Source organism: Tarenaya hassleriana, unplaced genomic scaffold, assembly GCF_000463585.1.
Source record: "Tarenaya hassleriana unplaced genomic scaffold, ASM46358v1 Cleome121, whole genome shotgun sequence".
Classification (NCBI taxonomy): Eukaryota; Viridiplantae; Streptophyta; class Magnoliopsida; order Brassicales; family Cleomaceae; genus Tarenaya; species Tarenaya hassleriana.
Genome location: NW_010962504.1, coordinates 273,453 through 289,847, shown reverse-complemented (window position 1 = coordinate 289,847; position 16,395 = coordinate 273,453). Strand labels below are relative to the sequence as shown.

At 32.3% G+C, this 16,395-nt stretch overlaps 1 protein-coding gene across 1 annotated transcript; it reads right to left on the bottom strand.

Moving 5' to 3' along the window:
• Positions 1 to 4,602: 4,602 nt before the first annotated feature.
• Positions 4,603 to 15,077, bottom strand: LOC104807067 (alpha carbonic anhydrase 7-like). The gene is made up of 7 exons (XM_010532182.1): positions 14,966 to 15,077; positions 14,418 to 14,635; positions 13,008 to 13,117; positions 12,660 to 12,762; positions 5,580 to 5,744; positions 5,428 to 5,481; positions 4,603 to 5,058 (listed from the first exon to the last, which is right to left on the bottom strand). The coding sequence occupies exons 2-7, from the start codon at positions 14,535 to 14,537 to the stop codon at positions 4,990 to 4,992; spliced, it is 621 nt and encodes a 206-aa protein (XP_010530484.1). The 5' UTR covers positions 14,538 to 14,635; positions 14,966 to 15,077; the 3' UTR covers positions 4,603 to 4,989.
• Between the last annotated feature and the right edge of the window lie 1,318 nt (positions 15,078 to 16,395).

Here is a 16,395-nt window from a genome sequence, read left to right as displayed (position 1 = left end):
GTGACGACATGATGAAAATTACTACGACAAAACAAAAAAAAAGAAAAATAATAATAAAGATGATAAAAATAAAGAAAAAAATAATAATAAAAGAAAAATATTGATGGTGAAATGCGGTGATGATGAGATTGATTGGTGATAATATTAGAGAGAAGAAAATAAATAAATAAGAATAAAAAAGTGAGTAAGAGAGGAGAGAGAGTGAGAGAGAAGGAGAGAGAACATGTGAGATAGAGAGAAAAAAATAAAAGAGTACGACGTAGAAAAAAAGAGGAGAAAAAAATGAAAAGTTTTTAAAAAATTGACATTTAATCTCTTATTTTTCAAAATTTTTAACGTATTTTTTAATTTTCATTTAGTGATAAAAAAATCTTTGTAAATTAAATAGAATTTTTTAGAAAATTTAAATTGATCAAATAAGTCCTAATTAAATTTTCTTAAAAAAAAATCAATCCTTATAGGACATGTTTGTTATTGAAATAGCATGGACTAAAAGTTTAGGGTTTTTTGGATTTTATAATAAATGTATTTTATAAATTTCAAAGATTTAACATTAATGTTTGTATCAATAATACCATATATTTTTTTTTGATAAACAGGATGGTTTCCGGGCCTTCGTCCCGACTACATCCACCCTAGGTCCGGCACCAGCCTTTGTATATAGACCATTTTGATCCAAAAATTACATCTCTCCCTACCAGTGGAATCGAATTCATGACCTCGAGCATGACTTTGTCACCTCTTAACCACTGGGCCACCAACTGTTGGTATCAATAATACCATATTTTCTCTGAAAGATCAATTAATTAGAATGTTATATTTGAATATATAGCAGATGTATTGTTATAGAATGATAAACCATATTAGTTTGGTTCTTCGTATGAGGAACCAATTTTTCTTCTCAATAAAATCATCAATAAATTATTTTACAACTACACAACTTTATAATATTGATAACATGATTTTCTTCTCTATTTTGAAACTCATTGTCTAGCACTTTCGCAGCGGTTTTGTGCACTATTAGACAATTAGGATCATTTTAGGTCCATGTTTTATTCCCTTTGCATTCCTTGGTGATTGAGCAGGTAATAGATGCATTTTGGACGCCAGAGGAGCATAAGCAAGAGCTCAGAGCAATTTGGATCGGAGCGTGATGAAGAGAACATATCTAGCTTGAGTTACATTTGAACAGACCATGTGAAGTTCAAACACGGTCGTGCTGAAGTGGAGAAACGAAGAAATTAGCTCAGACAATCAGCACGGACCGTGTCGTCCTTTGACACGGTCGTGTCGCGTGCAACTCACTCGTATTCAGTTTTGCAGAAGTGCAGAAATTTTGATCAGACAATTGACATATCGTTACTCGACACGACCGTGTTGCTCAAGGGAAAATTTTCTATTTTATGTCCAAGTTTCCATTTTCGAAAGGAAAGGTAGTCTAGACGCCAAGCCAATAAAGAGAAAACTTCTTAGACTTCAGAAATCATCGAGAGATCACAAGAGAAGTTAGAGAACTCGAGAGAGAATCAAGACGAAATTTTTTCGGAGCAGAGATTGAAGAACCGTCGTCGAGAGTTTCTTCTATATGTTTCTATGTTTCTTCCTATTGATTTGAACTCGTTTGTTGTTATGGATAGTGAATAATCGTTTCACTGTAGTTAGGGATTTAACCTTGTAGGGATTTGTTTGATTTTTATTTTCCGAAACTACGTTATTGATACTCGTCGGTTTAATTGGATTGAGTTTATTGTTTTTGAACTTCTTGGTATGTTGATTGATTGATTTTAGATTCTGATTTGCAATGAAATTCAGAGATTAGATTCGGAACGAATTCATTTAATAAATTGATTAAGACTATTGAAAGATAGGTTAATCGGTTTAGGAACTGTGATAGTGATCATTAATACATTTGATATTTTAATCTATTAGGTTGAAAGATCGGTAGGTTAAATTATTGGATAGTGGATTTAGAATTTGAAAGAGCCAAATTTGAGATTAGAATTTGAGATCCCCAATTAGAGTTCGATATTCGTTGATTCTCCATCCTTTGAAACAATCCCTACGCGTTAAGGTGATCCCGAAGCTACGGTGGTTTATCTGTCTGATTTACTTAGTTTATCTATTGTTTTTGTTTATAATATTCATTTACTTTATTTCATATTTTTTGATCTAATTCTTGGTCGAATCTTAATTCTACAGTTAACTATTCTTTGTGTTCAACCTTGGTGCTACAGTTGATCTGTATTCTTGCGGTATTCGCTATATCTAAATTTTTATTACTTAAATATTATTTCTACATCTAGATTTGTGTTATCAAATATCCATGAAAATAAATAAAAATGCATAACGACACTTTAAGCAGTTCTCTTATTTTAGGATTAAATTATTTGTAAATTTTTTTTAATAAAGTTATATCATTTTGCTTTTTTATATCCAGATTCAATTTTAAAAAATAGTTTGTTTTTAAAAAAGTTTCCTTTTTCCATTATTTGAATTTGAACTACCGAGCGCATTGAAGGGGAAAATAAAAGAATACGTATTCTAAAACGTTTTTGGGTGTCTCTGGTTATAGGAACAGAATGTTAGGTACAACGTTACACAGTACGTTAATTTTATGCAACATAGACATTTAAAAAAAAAAACAGATAATGAAATTGGCATGTGGAATATTTTGGACCATTTGTACAATTATGCATTGCACATTATTTTTATATACTGTGGCCTTTCTCGTTACCCCATGCCTTTTCCTTTGTTTTCTTTTGGTGTCCCCTCAAATAAAATAGATTCACCCCCTTATCAATCATGGTCACCAATCACGTCGTTTGTCGTTGAAAAATTGCAATGAATAAATAAAAATACCAAACTTTGTCTTAACCTAGCTTATAAATTACATTCCATATATTTTTTTTTGTTAACTTACATTCCATATTTGTATAAAATCATCTGATTAAATCATATAGTAATTAGCGAAATCATATGGGAATGGTAAGTTAACTTTCACGGTTGATTTTAATCCTTTTTTCGCATCGACGTTGATTTTAATTGAATTTCAAAAACATTATGAACTTTTTTAAAATTTATTTAAGTTTTTTTAATAAGAATAAAAGGGTTTCTTAAACAGATTCTCACGAAGAACAAATCCAAATGGTAAAAATATAAAAAAAATAAATGATGAAAAATGGACCGTATAATGAATATCTGCTAAAGTAAAAGAGCTCATATGAGTAATAGTATCATTCATTGTTGAGTGACCCACCTCCACATCTTCTTCATGATTTTGCCTTTCCACAATTTTTGTCTCTTTGCTTGCCAAATTGTATGATATTTTTTTTTCATACATTTATTTCGATTGTATATACAATGGCCGGAATGGGTAGATAGATATATACAAAAATGTCTGAAATTGTTAGGAGCAGAGAATTGAATCCTAATCAAATCAAAGGTGAAAAAATTTAGATTTTCAACTATTTTAAAACTGTTCAATATTTTGACTAAATATCATTATGTTTCCAAAAATATTAATTAAAACCTTCTGTCATTTGTTCATTTCTAACCCAGATTTAAGTCTTTATTTAGGGATGAATATTTATCTGACTTTTTTGAATTTTTGATAAATATAGGTCGAATACTCGTGAACTCTTGAATTATAAAAAAATAATTACTTATAAACATTTTTCGGAAATTAGGTTTTGTATATTTAGGTAAGATAGAGTAAAGTTATCCGACTTTAAATATTTGACTCGGAAATAAAATTTATAAACTCATATAAAAAATTGTATTCAGATTCAATTTTCGCAATTTTATAGTGGGATATTCGAAATAGTTATAAAATATTTTTATATTTATTTAAAATAACTTAATTACTTATTCCAATCTTTCTTAGAAATTTCAAAATTATATTATCTTTCTTTAAAATTATAGAAAAATATCAATTGTATATTAAAATTATAAAATTATTCTTCTTTTTTCTAACAAAATTCCGATTCGAAGATGTCCAACTATTATTCGACTAGTTTTCTTCTTATGTTATCAATTGTATTTCGTTCACGTCATTTTCTTTAAAGTTATTAATCTGATAATTAGGTTTCCTAACCATATGGTTAGACAGAAAATATTGTATATATTTTTTTAAAATTTGTTTCTCTTCTCACAAATAATACAAATTTGTTTTTTCTTGTATATCTGCCTTCTAAACTTTTATGATTCTCTTACGTTTTTTGAAGTCATTTCTTTTTTTGTAAATTAAAGAAAAATGGGCCTCCGTGGTGGGTTTCTACTTTCTAGTGTCATGGAGCAGGAGGACATATGGTTCACGTATTTATTTTGGTCGGTGCGGTGACTATGATTCTCTTTAGTTTATGTTTTGTCTTTTTAGACCTCTCTCTCTCCGCGCTGCTTGACACATGATAAAAATATTTTAAAAAATGAAATCATTTATGAACTACTAGTACTACCTAATATATATGAATTAGTTTATGCTTATTTCTAGTTTCATCATTAAAAAACTGAAATTACATAATAGATCACGAAATTTAGTCGATTGTAAAATAACGTTTATAATACATAATTATTTTTTTTAAAAGTATTGGTCGATATAATTAATGAAAATATTCTAACAAAGTCAAACCGATGGAAAATATATTTTTAACAAAACCGAAAAGCTAAAACAAACAAAAAATAACTAAATCAAAATCTCAAATGCCCATAACCGATGGTTGGATGAGTGATCTCGTTGATAATGGGCTTGAAGTCCAATTTGGGCCTAACCCAAGCCCATTGTCAGAATCACCTACAAAACCTGCCTTTTTATTTCTCTTTCATCGACCGAGTGAAAAAAAAAACAATTAACATAAACAAACCTCGAGTATAAAAGATACAACAAACGTTACGAGCGGATTCAGCCATTCAACTTATTCATCTTCTAAGCGAAGATTTATTTTTTTGTATAAGTTTATTGGAATCAAATTCCCATAACATTTATATTTACCTTTAAGGGGTGTAAAGATCAATTTCTCTATGGTTTAGTGGCTGCAGTGGTCTTGAATTCCCCTTTGCGCTCTATCAAAAGAATAAAAGAAAAAAAAAAGGAAGAAAATTGTCATCTTATGTTCGGAATTATTCTGTATGAAACTTATTTATTTTCGGTTTGTTTTGATTTCTATTTGTATTCACTTTGAATTATCAAGAAATACATTCATTTTCTAAATATATATTTTTTTAATTTTTTTGTTATTTTATTTTTTCAGATTAAATGAATAAGGTTTTAGACCAAAAAAAATAGGTCGGATTCGACTCGAATATAATTACATTTTCATTGGATTCAATTTTACATAATCAAATCGAAATATGGATAAACAGATGCACCAAAGTGGAAATTAGATTATATCGATAAAAATGTAAAAGAAGTGATTGGCTTCATTTACTTACATCGTGAACCGCAGCTTTAAGTGTTTTGAGTTGGTGTCTTGAGACCGTTTGAACCTAATTTAGTAAATTCAAAACAATGATTAATAAAAAAAATAAATAGATAAAAAGGGATTGAGAAAAAAAAACCAGAAATATGGGTTAAATTTTTTTACTCTTTTGTTAATTGTCCAAATAACTCCTTGGGTGCATGGTGGGATAGTGAGAGAACCAATATATCTGAAATATTTTTTTCCTTTAATCTTTATCTCTCTTGGATCCATAATTCCTATTTTCTTCTCTTGCTTGTTGTCGCCTACTGTTTCCACATTCTTTGTCAACTAAAATCGCCAAAAAGGAAGTAATTAAAGGAATATAGTTACAAAAAATAGTATATATGAACTTTACATATTGATATCAGTATATGTGAGTGTTTTGATCTTTTACTAATTCACATTGACATCTATCTCCTTTGCATTGTTTGGATGAAACGATAAATAATCGACCCGACAACATATATGTTGGATTTCGATTTATCTGATAGAATCAAAACGGGTCTAGTCCGTAAAAAATTCGGTCCGTGGAAAGCTCTAGAAACTTTAATAAAAATCTGCAGAATATTGAGCGGATATTCTTAATTGATTTTGAAATTCAAATCGGATTCAAATCTGTAGAAAATCTATCAAATATAATCGAGATAATATCAAAATAAAATCTAATTTGAATTTGAAAATCAAATTGATTTTATTTTGAGATTCTTCTCTCTACTATAAATAAAGATCTTGGGTTAGTTCATTCAACACAGAAAAAAACAAGCATTTTAGAAAAAAAAAAAAGTGTATTCACATATTTGCTCATATCTCTCTTAGAGTTCGCTTGCTATTAGGAAAGCTTCTTCCGAATACGCGGTCGTTGTATCATGGGAGTTTATCGTGCTCCAATAGCCTCGAATCTTTAGAAGTGGTACGAAAATCGAACTTAAGGAAACTGTGTTTCACAGACCTCAACAAAATAATCTTTTATTTCACGTACTTATCTGGAATCATTCAAAGTGCCAGAGTATTATCGTCGTCAACAACCGTCGCTCCCAACAATCTTAAGTTCAACTCATAGTTAACACGAGACAAATTTCTCGGATAAGTGCTTAAATCTCTTTCAGTTTCAGTATAAAACCTTACACGAATTTGGATCTAAAAACAACTAGGTTAAAAAATAAAAAAGTGTTGGAAAAAAAACCCAAATAGTTGTTTTCTTGTCCAACTATTAGTGAGTCTAAGCACAATTGAATTTAATGCTCAAATTTAATATTGAATATTAGCCCAATTAAATTCAAAGAGTTTAGCCTAAATTAAAATTAAAGAGGTTAATTGAAAAGTCCAAAAGAGTAAGACCAGATTGAATGTTTTCTGGTCCAATTAAAAATAAAGGACATTTGGCCCAATTGAGTTAAAATCCAATATCATTTAGCCAAAAATGTTTTGTGGAAAAAAATTAGAATATTTTTTTTGGAGAGAAAAAAAGTTTAGTTAAACAAACCGGACGTAACTTTTCTTGTAAATTGGAGAAGCAAGCTTTGTCTTAGCGAGCAGAGTTTGAAGAAGAAACCCTTTATACCCTTCTTTATAGTAAGGACGTGGGAATCGGGGTGAACCCTCCAGCTATCACTGGAAGCGAGCTAAACCAATTTATAAGTTAAGTGAAACTCGGTTTAGTTTATAAGATTTGTGAAAACTAATAATGATTGGATTTATTCCACATATCATTGATAATCCAAGAAATCCCATGGATTCAAATACTACTACAGGGAATGAGATTCCTGCCGTGTTACGAACTCCGTTAATCATGATGTTGTTGGCACAAACATGAATAATCAAGTGTCAAACGTTGCGAACGTTGTTTTCCCACTAGGAATGCCTTCGATTGTTGCAAACTCTGAAAATCAGGCAATTCCTATTGTGCCAATTGGCTCGGTTAAGAGATCTGAACAATTTAAGGGTCAAAATTTCAAACGCTGGCAACAAAAGATGTTGTTTTTCTTAACACAACCTAAATTGTCACGGTACCTCACTGAAGAGAAACCAATCCCAGAGGAGGGCAATGCCAATCTCTAGCTAGTTGCCAACAATCGAAACATAACAGTTTCACGTGTTGGAATTTTGTGCTGAACGGTTTGGATGATTCACTGTATGGTGTTTTCTCCAAATATGTTACAGCCAAACAACTCTGGGAAGCGATTGATCATAAGTATCGGGTCGAAGAGGCTAGCCAAGGGCGAATGGTGGTAGCCAAGCTCCTAAACTACCGTATGGTAGATATAATGAGTATTGTGGAACAAGTAGATGAATTGGAAATCATCTTCCACAACTTGGCGGGAGAAGGCATCATGGTGAATGAACAATTCTAAGTGGCAACTCTGATTGAAAAATTGCTTCCATCCTGGACGAGTTTCAAGAATGACCTAAGGCAAAAACCTAAGGACATGTCTTTGAAGGATTTGCATCGTCATGTGAGAATTCAGCAAGAGTCTCAACCTATTCTTAAAATGAATGGGTAGTTTGGATCCAAGGCAAACGTCGTTGAGACGACTATGACCAAAAGGAGTAAAAAGCGGAAGATCGATAAGAATGTCAACTCCAAGAAATTTAAGGGGAATTGATACGTCTATGGCAAGGCTGGACATCTGGCGAAGGAGTGCTACCATCACAAGGAAGGTGCCCAGAAAAAAATTGAGAATAAGACCCAAGCTCATGTAGCTGAAGTTGAAGATGAGGAGTCTGACTTCGTAGTAGTTGTGTCAGAAGTGAATATGGTTGGAGATAATCCGAGAGAACGGTGGATTGACACTAGAGCAACCCACCACATTTGTGCTAACAGATGGATGTTCACCACCTATGACACTATCACCGGAGAAAGCTGCTATATGAGAAACTCTTCTGCATCTAAAGTAGAATGCAAGGGTTCAATCATTCTTAAGATGACATTTAGAAAGAAGGTGACACTCACTGAGATTCTTCATGTACCAGACATTCGCAAGAACCTGCTCTATGGATTTGTGATGACAAAGAAAAGTTTTAAGCTAGTTTTTGAATCTGAGAGAGTTGTAGTGTCAAAAGATAGTGTGAACCTTGGTAGAGGTTATCTAGCAAATGGTATATTCAAGATGAATGTAATGACCATTTGTAACACCAATGCGGCAAACAATATAACCGCAAATGATATTAATGTCTTTTAATCTACTGCCAAAATTTAAATTGGACAAAGAACACAAATGTGAAGTCTGCGTTGAAGCAAAATTTGCTAAGTCTTCATTTAAAAATAGTGAACGAAATACTAGACTTTTGGAATTAATACATACAGATGTATGCGATTTGAAATACGTGCAAACCAGATGTGCAAAGAAGTACTTCATTACTTTTATTGATGATTATACTCGATATTGTTATCTCTACTTAAAGAGAGGTAAAGATGGACAATAGAGATGTTTAATCTCTATAAAAATGAAGTTGAAAATAAACTTGGAAAGAAAATCAAAGCTTTGAGAAGCGATAGAGGAGGTGAATATGAGTCGCCTTTTGGATAATCGTGCGCAGATCATGGCATCATCCATCAAACTACAGCTCCTTATATGCCAGAACAGAATGACATTGCTGAACGCAAAAATAGAACGCTGAAAAAATGATGAATGCTATGTTAATAATTTCTGGATCTCCTCAGAATTTGGGGGGAGGAAGAAGTAATTTCTGCTAACTTTGTATTAAACAGAGTGCCTCATAAAAAGCTCGACAAAACACCCTATGAGTTGTGGAAAGGCAAATCACCTAGTTACAAATACTTGAGGGTATGAGGTTGTCTGGCTAAGGTTCCTATCCCTATTCCTAAATGAACTAGGTTAGGAGCAAAAACAATAGACTGTGAATTTGGGGGGAGGAAGAAGTAATTTCTGCTAACTTTGTATTAAACAGAGTGCCTCATAAAAAGCTCGACAAAACACCCTATGAGTTGTGGAAAGGCAAATCACCTAGTTACAAATACTTGAGGGTATGAGGTTGTCTGGCTAAGGTTCCTATCCCTATTCCTAAATGAACTAGGTTAGGAGCAAAAACAATAGACTGTGTGTTTATTGGTTATGCACACAATTCAAGTGCTTACCGATTCTTGGTGTATAAATCAGATAATTCTAAAATACATGCGAATACAGTTGTTGAATCAAGAGACGCTTCGTTCTTTGAATCCCTACAAGACTCGGATAGAATTAGATCCAAGTGGTATGCAATCTCAAAGAATTCATGAATCTTCTAAGCAATTAGAAGAAAAGGATGAAGAGCCTAGAAGAAGTAAAAGGGCAAAGAAACCAACTTCTTTTGGTTTTGATTATCTAACATTTATGTTGGATAAAGAACCACAGACATATCAAGAGGCTATGTCATCTTCTGAAACTCCTTATTGGAAGGAAGCAGTGAAGAGTGAGATCGAATCAATTCGAAAAAATCACACTTGGGAACTAGTGGATCTTCCACAAGGATGCAAACCATTGGGTTATAAGTGGGTCTTCAAAAGAAAGATGAAACTGGATGGTTCTATTGAAAAATACAAGGAAAGACTTGTAGTCAAAGGCTATAAGTAAACCGAGGGTGTCGATTACTTCAATATTTACTCTCCAGTCGCTCGGAAATTTCCATAAGGCTTATTATAGCCCTAGCAGCTTTACATAATCTAGAATTACATCAGATGGATGTAAAGACTGTATTTCTAAATGGTTGACTGGAAGAAGAACTATACATGCTTCAACCTGAAGGGTGTAGAGTGCACAGACGGAAGAAAAAAGTGTGCAAACTTGTGAAATCCTTATATGGACTTAAACAAAGTCCTAGACAATGGCATGCAAAGTTTGATAGCGTAATGTTGTCAAATATATTTCGAGTCAACGAGGTTGACAAATGCATATATGTCAAAGGTAACGAGACATAATTTGTGATTATCTGTCTTTACATGGATGATATGATCATCACTGGTAGTAGTGATAAGGTGATTAAAGCTACGAAAACCATGATATCAAATAATTTTGGCATGAATAGCAGATATAATACTTGGTATGAGAATTATCAAGACACAAGACGGTTATGTATTATCCCAAAATCACTATATAAAACAAATCTTAGAGAGATTTGACAAAGATAGAAATTCTGAGGCCAAAACTCCAATTGATGTTAATTGTCATTTGAAAAAACATCACGGTGAAGGAGTTCGACAATTAGAATATTCCAAAATCATAGGAAGCTTAATGCATCTTATGAATAGCACAAGGCTGGATATTGCTAATATCGTGAATAGGCTTAGTAGATATACGAGCAATCTAAGTTGTGATCATTGGAATGCCATAATTAGAATCTTTAGATATCTAAGGTACAGTGAGAATTATGGACTGCACTACACAGGATATCCAGCAGTATTATTAAGGATATTCTGATGCGAACTAGTTCTCAGATTCGAATGAGAATAAATCCACAAGTGGATATTTATTCGTTGTTGGTGGAGGTGCTATTTCGTGGAAATCTTCTAAGTAAACGTGTATTGCAAGATCCACTATGGAATCTGAATTCAAAGCTTTAGAACCTTGTTGGTGAAGAAGGTGAGTGGCTTCGAAACTTTCTTGAGAACATTCCTATATGGCCCAAACTAGTGTCTTGAATTTGCATACATTGCGATAGTCAGTTTGCAATAGGAAGGAGCCATGTTTATAAGGGAAAGTCGCGACACATCCGCAGACGACATAATTTCGTTAGAAAATTACTGATAGATGGAGTCATATCTATTGATTTTGTGAGATCAAAAGATAATTTGGCTGATCCTCTAACCAAAGGCCTTAACAGATATCAGGTAGAAATATCATCGAGGGGAATGAGATTAAAGCCTATAGAATGACAAACCACCATGATGGCAACTCAACCTATCTGGACAAACCACCAGTGTTAGGTTCAATAGGACAACCGAATTGTGAGGGGGGAGGGTCGATGGGATCACTCGAGACTGATGTCTCTTCACATTCCTATGATAAGAGTGATACAAATTGGTAAGATTGAGTTTATACTCTTAAAGATTCTCTTATCTCCTACAAGAGTGGAGTATATTGGGATACTCTCAAAGAGAAATCTCTTATATCAAATATGAAGTGGGTCGCTTCTATGAGAATGACAAAAGTACTAGTTCTCTAGAGTACTTGATGAAATCTACCAGGGCCATAATGGGCGCAACAAATGGACTAAAGAGAGAGATAGAGAGGGTGTTGCGTGAGTATTGTTGTCTTGGTGTATACAAAAGCTGAACAGTTCAAGACATCGCATTCACTGTTTAGCAAGTATATCCGATAGTATTTCACACGGAAGGTTCAAAGGTAAAACTTCCTTTCTAGATACAGTACACTCTCAATGAGCGAATTTTGCATTGCACATCATTTGCATGTAATGTGTTAGTTACATGAGATGCATTTAGATTCACCTAACTTAAGGCCCTATTTTGATTCTTGTGGCGGATTGTTGGATTTGGGTTTATTTGATAGAATCAAAACGGGTCTAGTCTATGAGAAGTACGGTCCGTGGAAAGTTCTAGAAACTTTAATAAAAATCTGCAGAATATTGAGAGATATTCTTGATTGATTTTGAAATTCAAATCGGGTTCAAATCTGTAGAAAATCTATCAAATATGATCGAGATAATATCAAAATAAAATCTAATTTGAATTTGAAAATCAAATTGATTTTATTTTGAGATTCTTCTCTCTATTATAAATAGGGGTCTTCAGTTAGTTCATTCAACATAGAAAAAAACAATCATTATAGAGAAAAAAAGAGCATTCACATATTTGTTCATATGTCTCCCAGAGTCTGCTTGGTATTCGGAAAGCTTCTTCTGAATACGTGGTCATTGTATCCTATGAGTTCACTGTACTCCAATAGCCTCGAAACTTTAGAGGTGGCACAGAAATCGAACTCAAGAAAACTGTGTTTCACAGGCCTCGACAAAATAATCTTTTATTTCAGGTACTTATCTGGAATCGTTCGAATTGCCAGAGTATTGTCGTCATCAACAAGCGTCGCTCCCCACAATATATACATATAGCTAAATGAGTATTATCGATAAGATATAGTCTCATAAGTATTTGTGTGAATGCTCATATGGGAATTTATTTGGAAATTTAAAAGGATTAGCGAATTTGTGTAATGGATTTCTATAAAAAAAATGAATTAAGAAAAAGTTTACTTTGGAGAGGAAGGAATCGGGAGAACCAATCTTATAGAGAATTCCAAGAACTGCAATCTTGTAGTTTTTGCTTACGTGAACCAAATGAAGCTCCATGCTATATCTATTGACAAAAGAGAAATAAAAAAATATATGAATCCTTATATATATATATATATAATGATTTTCAAAATTAGGATTAATCCAAGGCTGGGTGGTTCAATCGGTAAGGGTTAAGACAAATTTATTTTCTAATTCATGTTTGAGTTTCCATTTGGGGAATGGTATTCACCTCAACTTCCCCAATTCTCTTGGAAATTTAGTTAGATCGAACGTTCAGATTATAAAAAACAAACAAACTAGGGTTACCTTTTTCCTTTGATTGTATGCTCTGAAGGGGAATGCCAATGAATTTTCTGCAGATAGTAATCTGTTCCGTTGATCTTGACTTTTTCCGCCTTGTATCTGTCCCAATATACCTGGATTATCCATTCGATTTAAATAATTATTTCAATATTTTGATTAGAAATTGATATTTACGACTTTAGTCCGTTTATGTAAGCCACGGTTTTTGAGTTTAGAAAAAAATATATGCAGTCGATTTTAATATTAGGTTTTATTCGGTTCGTGGTTCGGTTTGTTGAATTATGTTTTTTATTAAAAGTTTATTTAAAAAAACATTTTTTTCATTTTTTTAGTTATAATAATTCTGTTTTTGAAGAGGATTATTCGGTTAGGTAACAAACCAAAATCGAAATAAATTTCATAAAATAGAAAATATATAGAAATAAAGTTGAAATGGAAACCGATCATTTGGTTGTATTTTCGAAGAAAATTTTCAAAATTTAATAATCGGAAACGAGACTCCATTTATTGGAACGAAAACACTTAATTAGAACTAAACGGAATTAATTTAATTCGACTTAACCGATCGAGAACCGATTGAACTTAATTTGCATTTAGATTCGGCTAATAATCAAATCTCCTTGATTCAGTTTATTTTATTTGATAATAAATGAAAAAAATTGTTTATTTAAATGTGGTTTTATTTAAAATTTATTGTTATTTTACGGTAGATTTATATCCAATCCCAATTTACAAATCAAGTCTGATTTAATATGGATTGATTCAAATTTTATCGAGCTTCACAGTTTTTTCTGAACATCTTATACCGAACCAAATGTAAAAAATAATAAAATTTATTGTTATTTATTATTTATTTTTCAATTTTTTTAAATTTAATTTTTTAACCAAAATTTTACTCGACCTTCAATCCAACTAATTTTTTGGGTTCATAATCAATCTTTAATCACGTAATTAATTATGCAATCGATCTAGGTATCCCGTGAACAAGCGGAAAAGTGACATCCCAACTACGACAACCACGAAATGGGTTTATTATTTATTTTTATTGGTACTTTATTTGATGCGGAAAAAATTGTCACGTGGCACTGATGCGTAAAATTCGGTAGTAACATCATGTACCGTTCACTAGAAAACTTTATTTTATTTTTTGTTAACGTGGGGAACCCCTGTGACTACCTACCCTTACAAACGGTGTCGAACTGGCCACCACCCGCGCCTAACAGTCCCCATGGACCTTGTTAGAATTCAGTTAACGTTGTTAGAATTCAATAGAAATTGAGAGAAATGTACAAATTGATATATTTTTTGAGAGATAAAAAAATCATATATTTATCGGTAAGAATTGAATAAATTCGTGTATTTATTTGGAATAAAAAAACATTCAATCAGGATAACAACTTGACAACCTCTTACCAAAATGTCATGTCCTCTGTTCTCAAGACTTGCGTTGCAAGGAAAGTAATTCCTCCGAAGTTGCTGGAACTTCCGAACAATCTTAGCCGTACGACTGGAGAGATCGATCGGAGATTGCATTGTCCCGTTCTTACACAACCACCAATCTTTTCTTAGATCTCCCTAGTGCTCTGGTCCTTTTTGATTCCCTTTTATGTAATTGAATTCTCTCTCATCATCTGCTTAGATCATACATTAAATCATTTTATTAAAATGATGTTATGATGATTATGCAAATGATGACTAAGGGAATTTAATATCAAATCCTCTAAGTCTATATTAATATGAGAGAACTCAAACGGATTCAAACAAATTTTCATGGGAAACATGTGTTTTTATACAAGTCTTTGAAGAACTAAACCGAACTAAAACAAATTAAACCGGTATAAACCGGACTCGTACTCTCCGTACTTCTCAATTAATAACCCTTTAAGCAGAATAATTAATTAGAAAACCCTTAAATTAATTTATATGGACTCAGAATGATGGTTTAAGGAAAAGAAACCTACCAACTTCTTGAGCTGTAATTAGTGAAGGACAGAAGATGAAGAACAAAAGCAGCAGCAAGAAGATGTAGATCATGAAAACATGTTTATGTAACATGCTTGTAGACGTTTTTTTTATATTAATCTTATGATTTTCTTATGATGAGAGTTCCATTACATGCTTGTAGGTGTTTATATATAATCTCATGCAATCGTAAAGGTGTTTTCATGGCAATTGTTACTTGGGGCTAATTTAAAGAATATTTTCTCTTTGCTTTGTATATGAAAGAGGATTCAAAGATTAAAAAAATGACGAGGAAGATTGGAAATTGCAGACGCAAAGTATTAACATTCAATATCAACATTGCCTATAAACAGTTTGTAAAACCCTCCGTACAATTCCAGATAGTTTCCAATTTAACATTTTTATAATTTTTATTTTAACAAGAAAAAAAACATTTTTATAATTTTTTTTGTGTTCTAACAAATAGAGACATTTTTATATGGCTGCTTGCATATGTGGACTATCTTTTTTCCTTTGGTGTAAATTATAGAGCCGTTTAGATTTTATTTTTTTTTCTTTGTAACTACACAAAATTTTAGGCTATATATTTTGTATGATATTGTGTAAATAAACTAGATGAGAATATAAATGAATGAATGTACCTTTTTGGTCCAACTAGCTCTCGTATTCTTCTTTGCTATGACAGAAGATATTATGCGTTGATAGCATATATTATGCAATTATGTGTATATTACCATATATATATTCAAGTTTGTTCCACAAGATCTTGCTCTCACTTTTCATCTCTTCCAATGTCATTTCATTAGAGACATTGCTGATGAAATTCAGAGTTCGGACATATATGAATGATTGCAAAATTTTTGCATCTCTCTTTGGCATGTGAAACTTCATTGGAGTGTTTTTTATCGGAAATAAAAACGAAATTGTAATAGAGGGATCTTCTAGACCTTATGTTTTGATACCATAAAGATTTTATAGGAAAAAAGTGATTGAATGATCAAATGGAGAAGAAACCGAGATGGTGAAACTCGGATTGTATAACTGAAAAGAACACGACAACAAGAAAAATGGGAGTGAATATACAAAAGAATTCACTTGTTTCCCATTATTGATAATGTACATTAGATTGTGTTGACTTATACATGTTGAAGTCAACCTGTAGCTAACGTACATATATGCAAAAGGTAAGAATCAATCATTGAAGAAAATGGCTATATCATGTGATATATATATATATTGCTCAATCTGTGCCAGATCTTGAGTGTGGTTTCTTCGATATGGCAAGAGCAATCTGTCCATAAGTCATTGAGTATCCTATGGTTAGTTTTCCTTTATACGTTCCTTGATGCAACAATCTGCATAAGTAAGTCACCAGCTCTTGATTCTTTGTGTGAAAGCTCTCGGTCATGCGTTTGTGTGTCGGTTCATC

Coding starts and splice junctions, on each gene's coding strand:
- LOC104807067 (XM_010532182.1), bottom strand. CDS start 14,537: ATGCAATCTCCGATCGATCTCTCCAGTCGTACGGCTAAGATTGTTCGG. Junction 13,118..14,417: donor ACAGAGGACATGACATTTTG/GTAAGAGGTTGT, acceptor TGGATAATCCAG/GTATATTGGGACAGATACAA. Junction 5,482..5,579: donor TTTGGACAATTAACAAAAGA/GTAAAAAAATTT, acceptor TTACTAAATTAG/GTTCAAACGGTCTCAAGACA.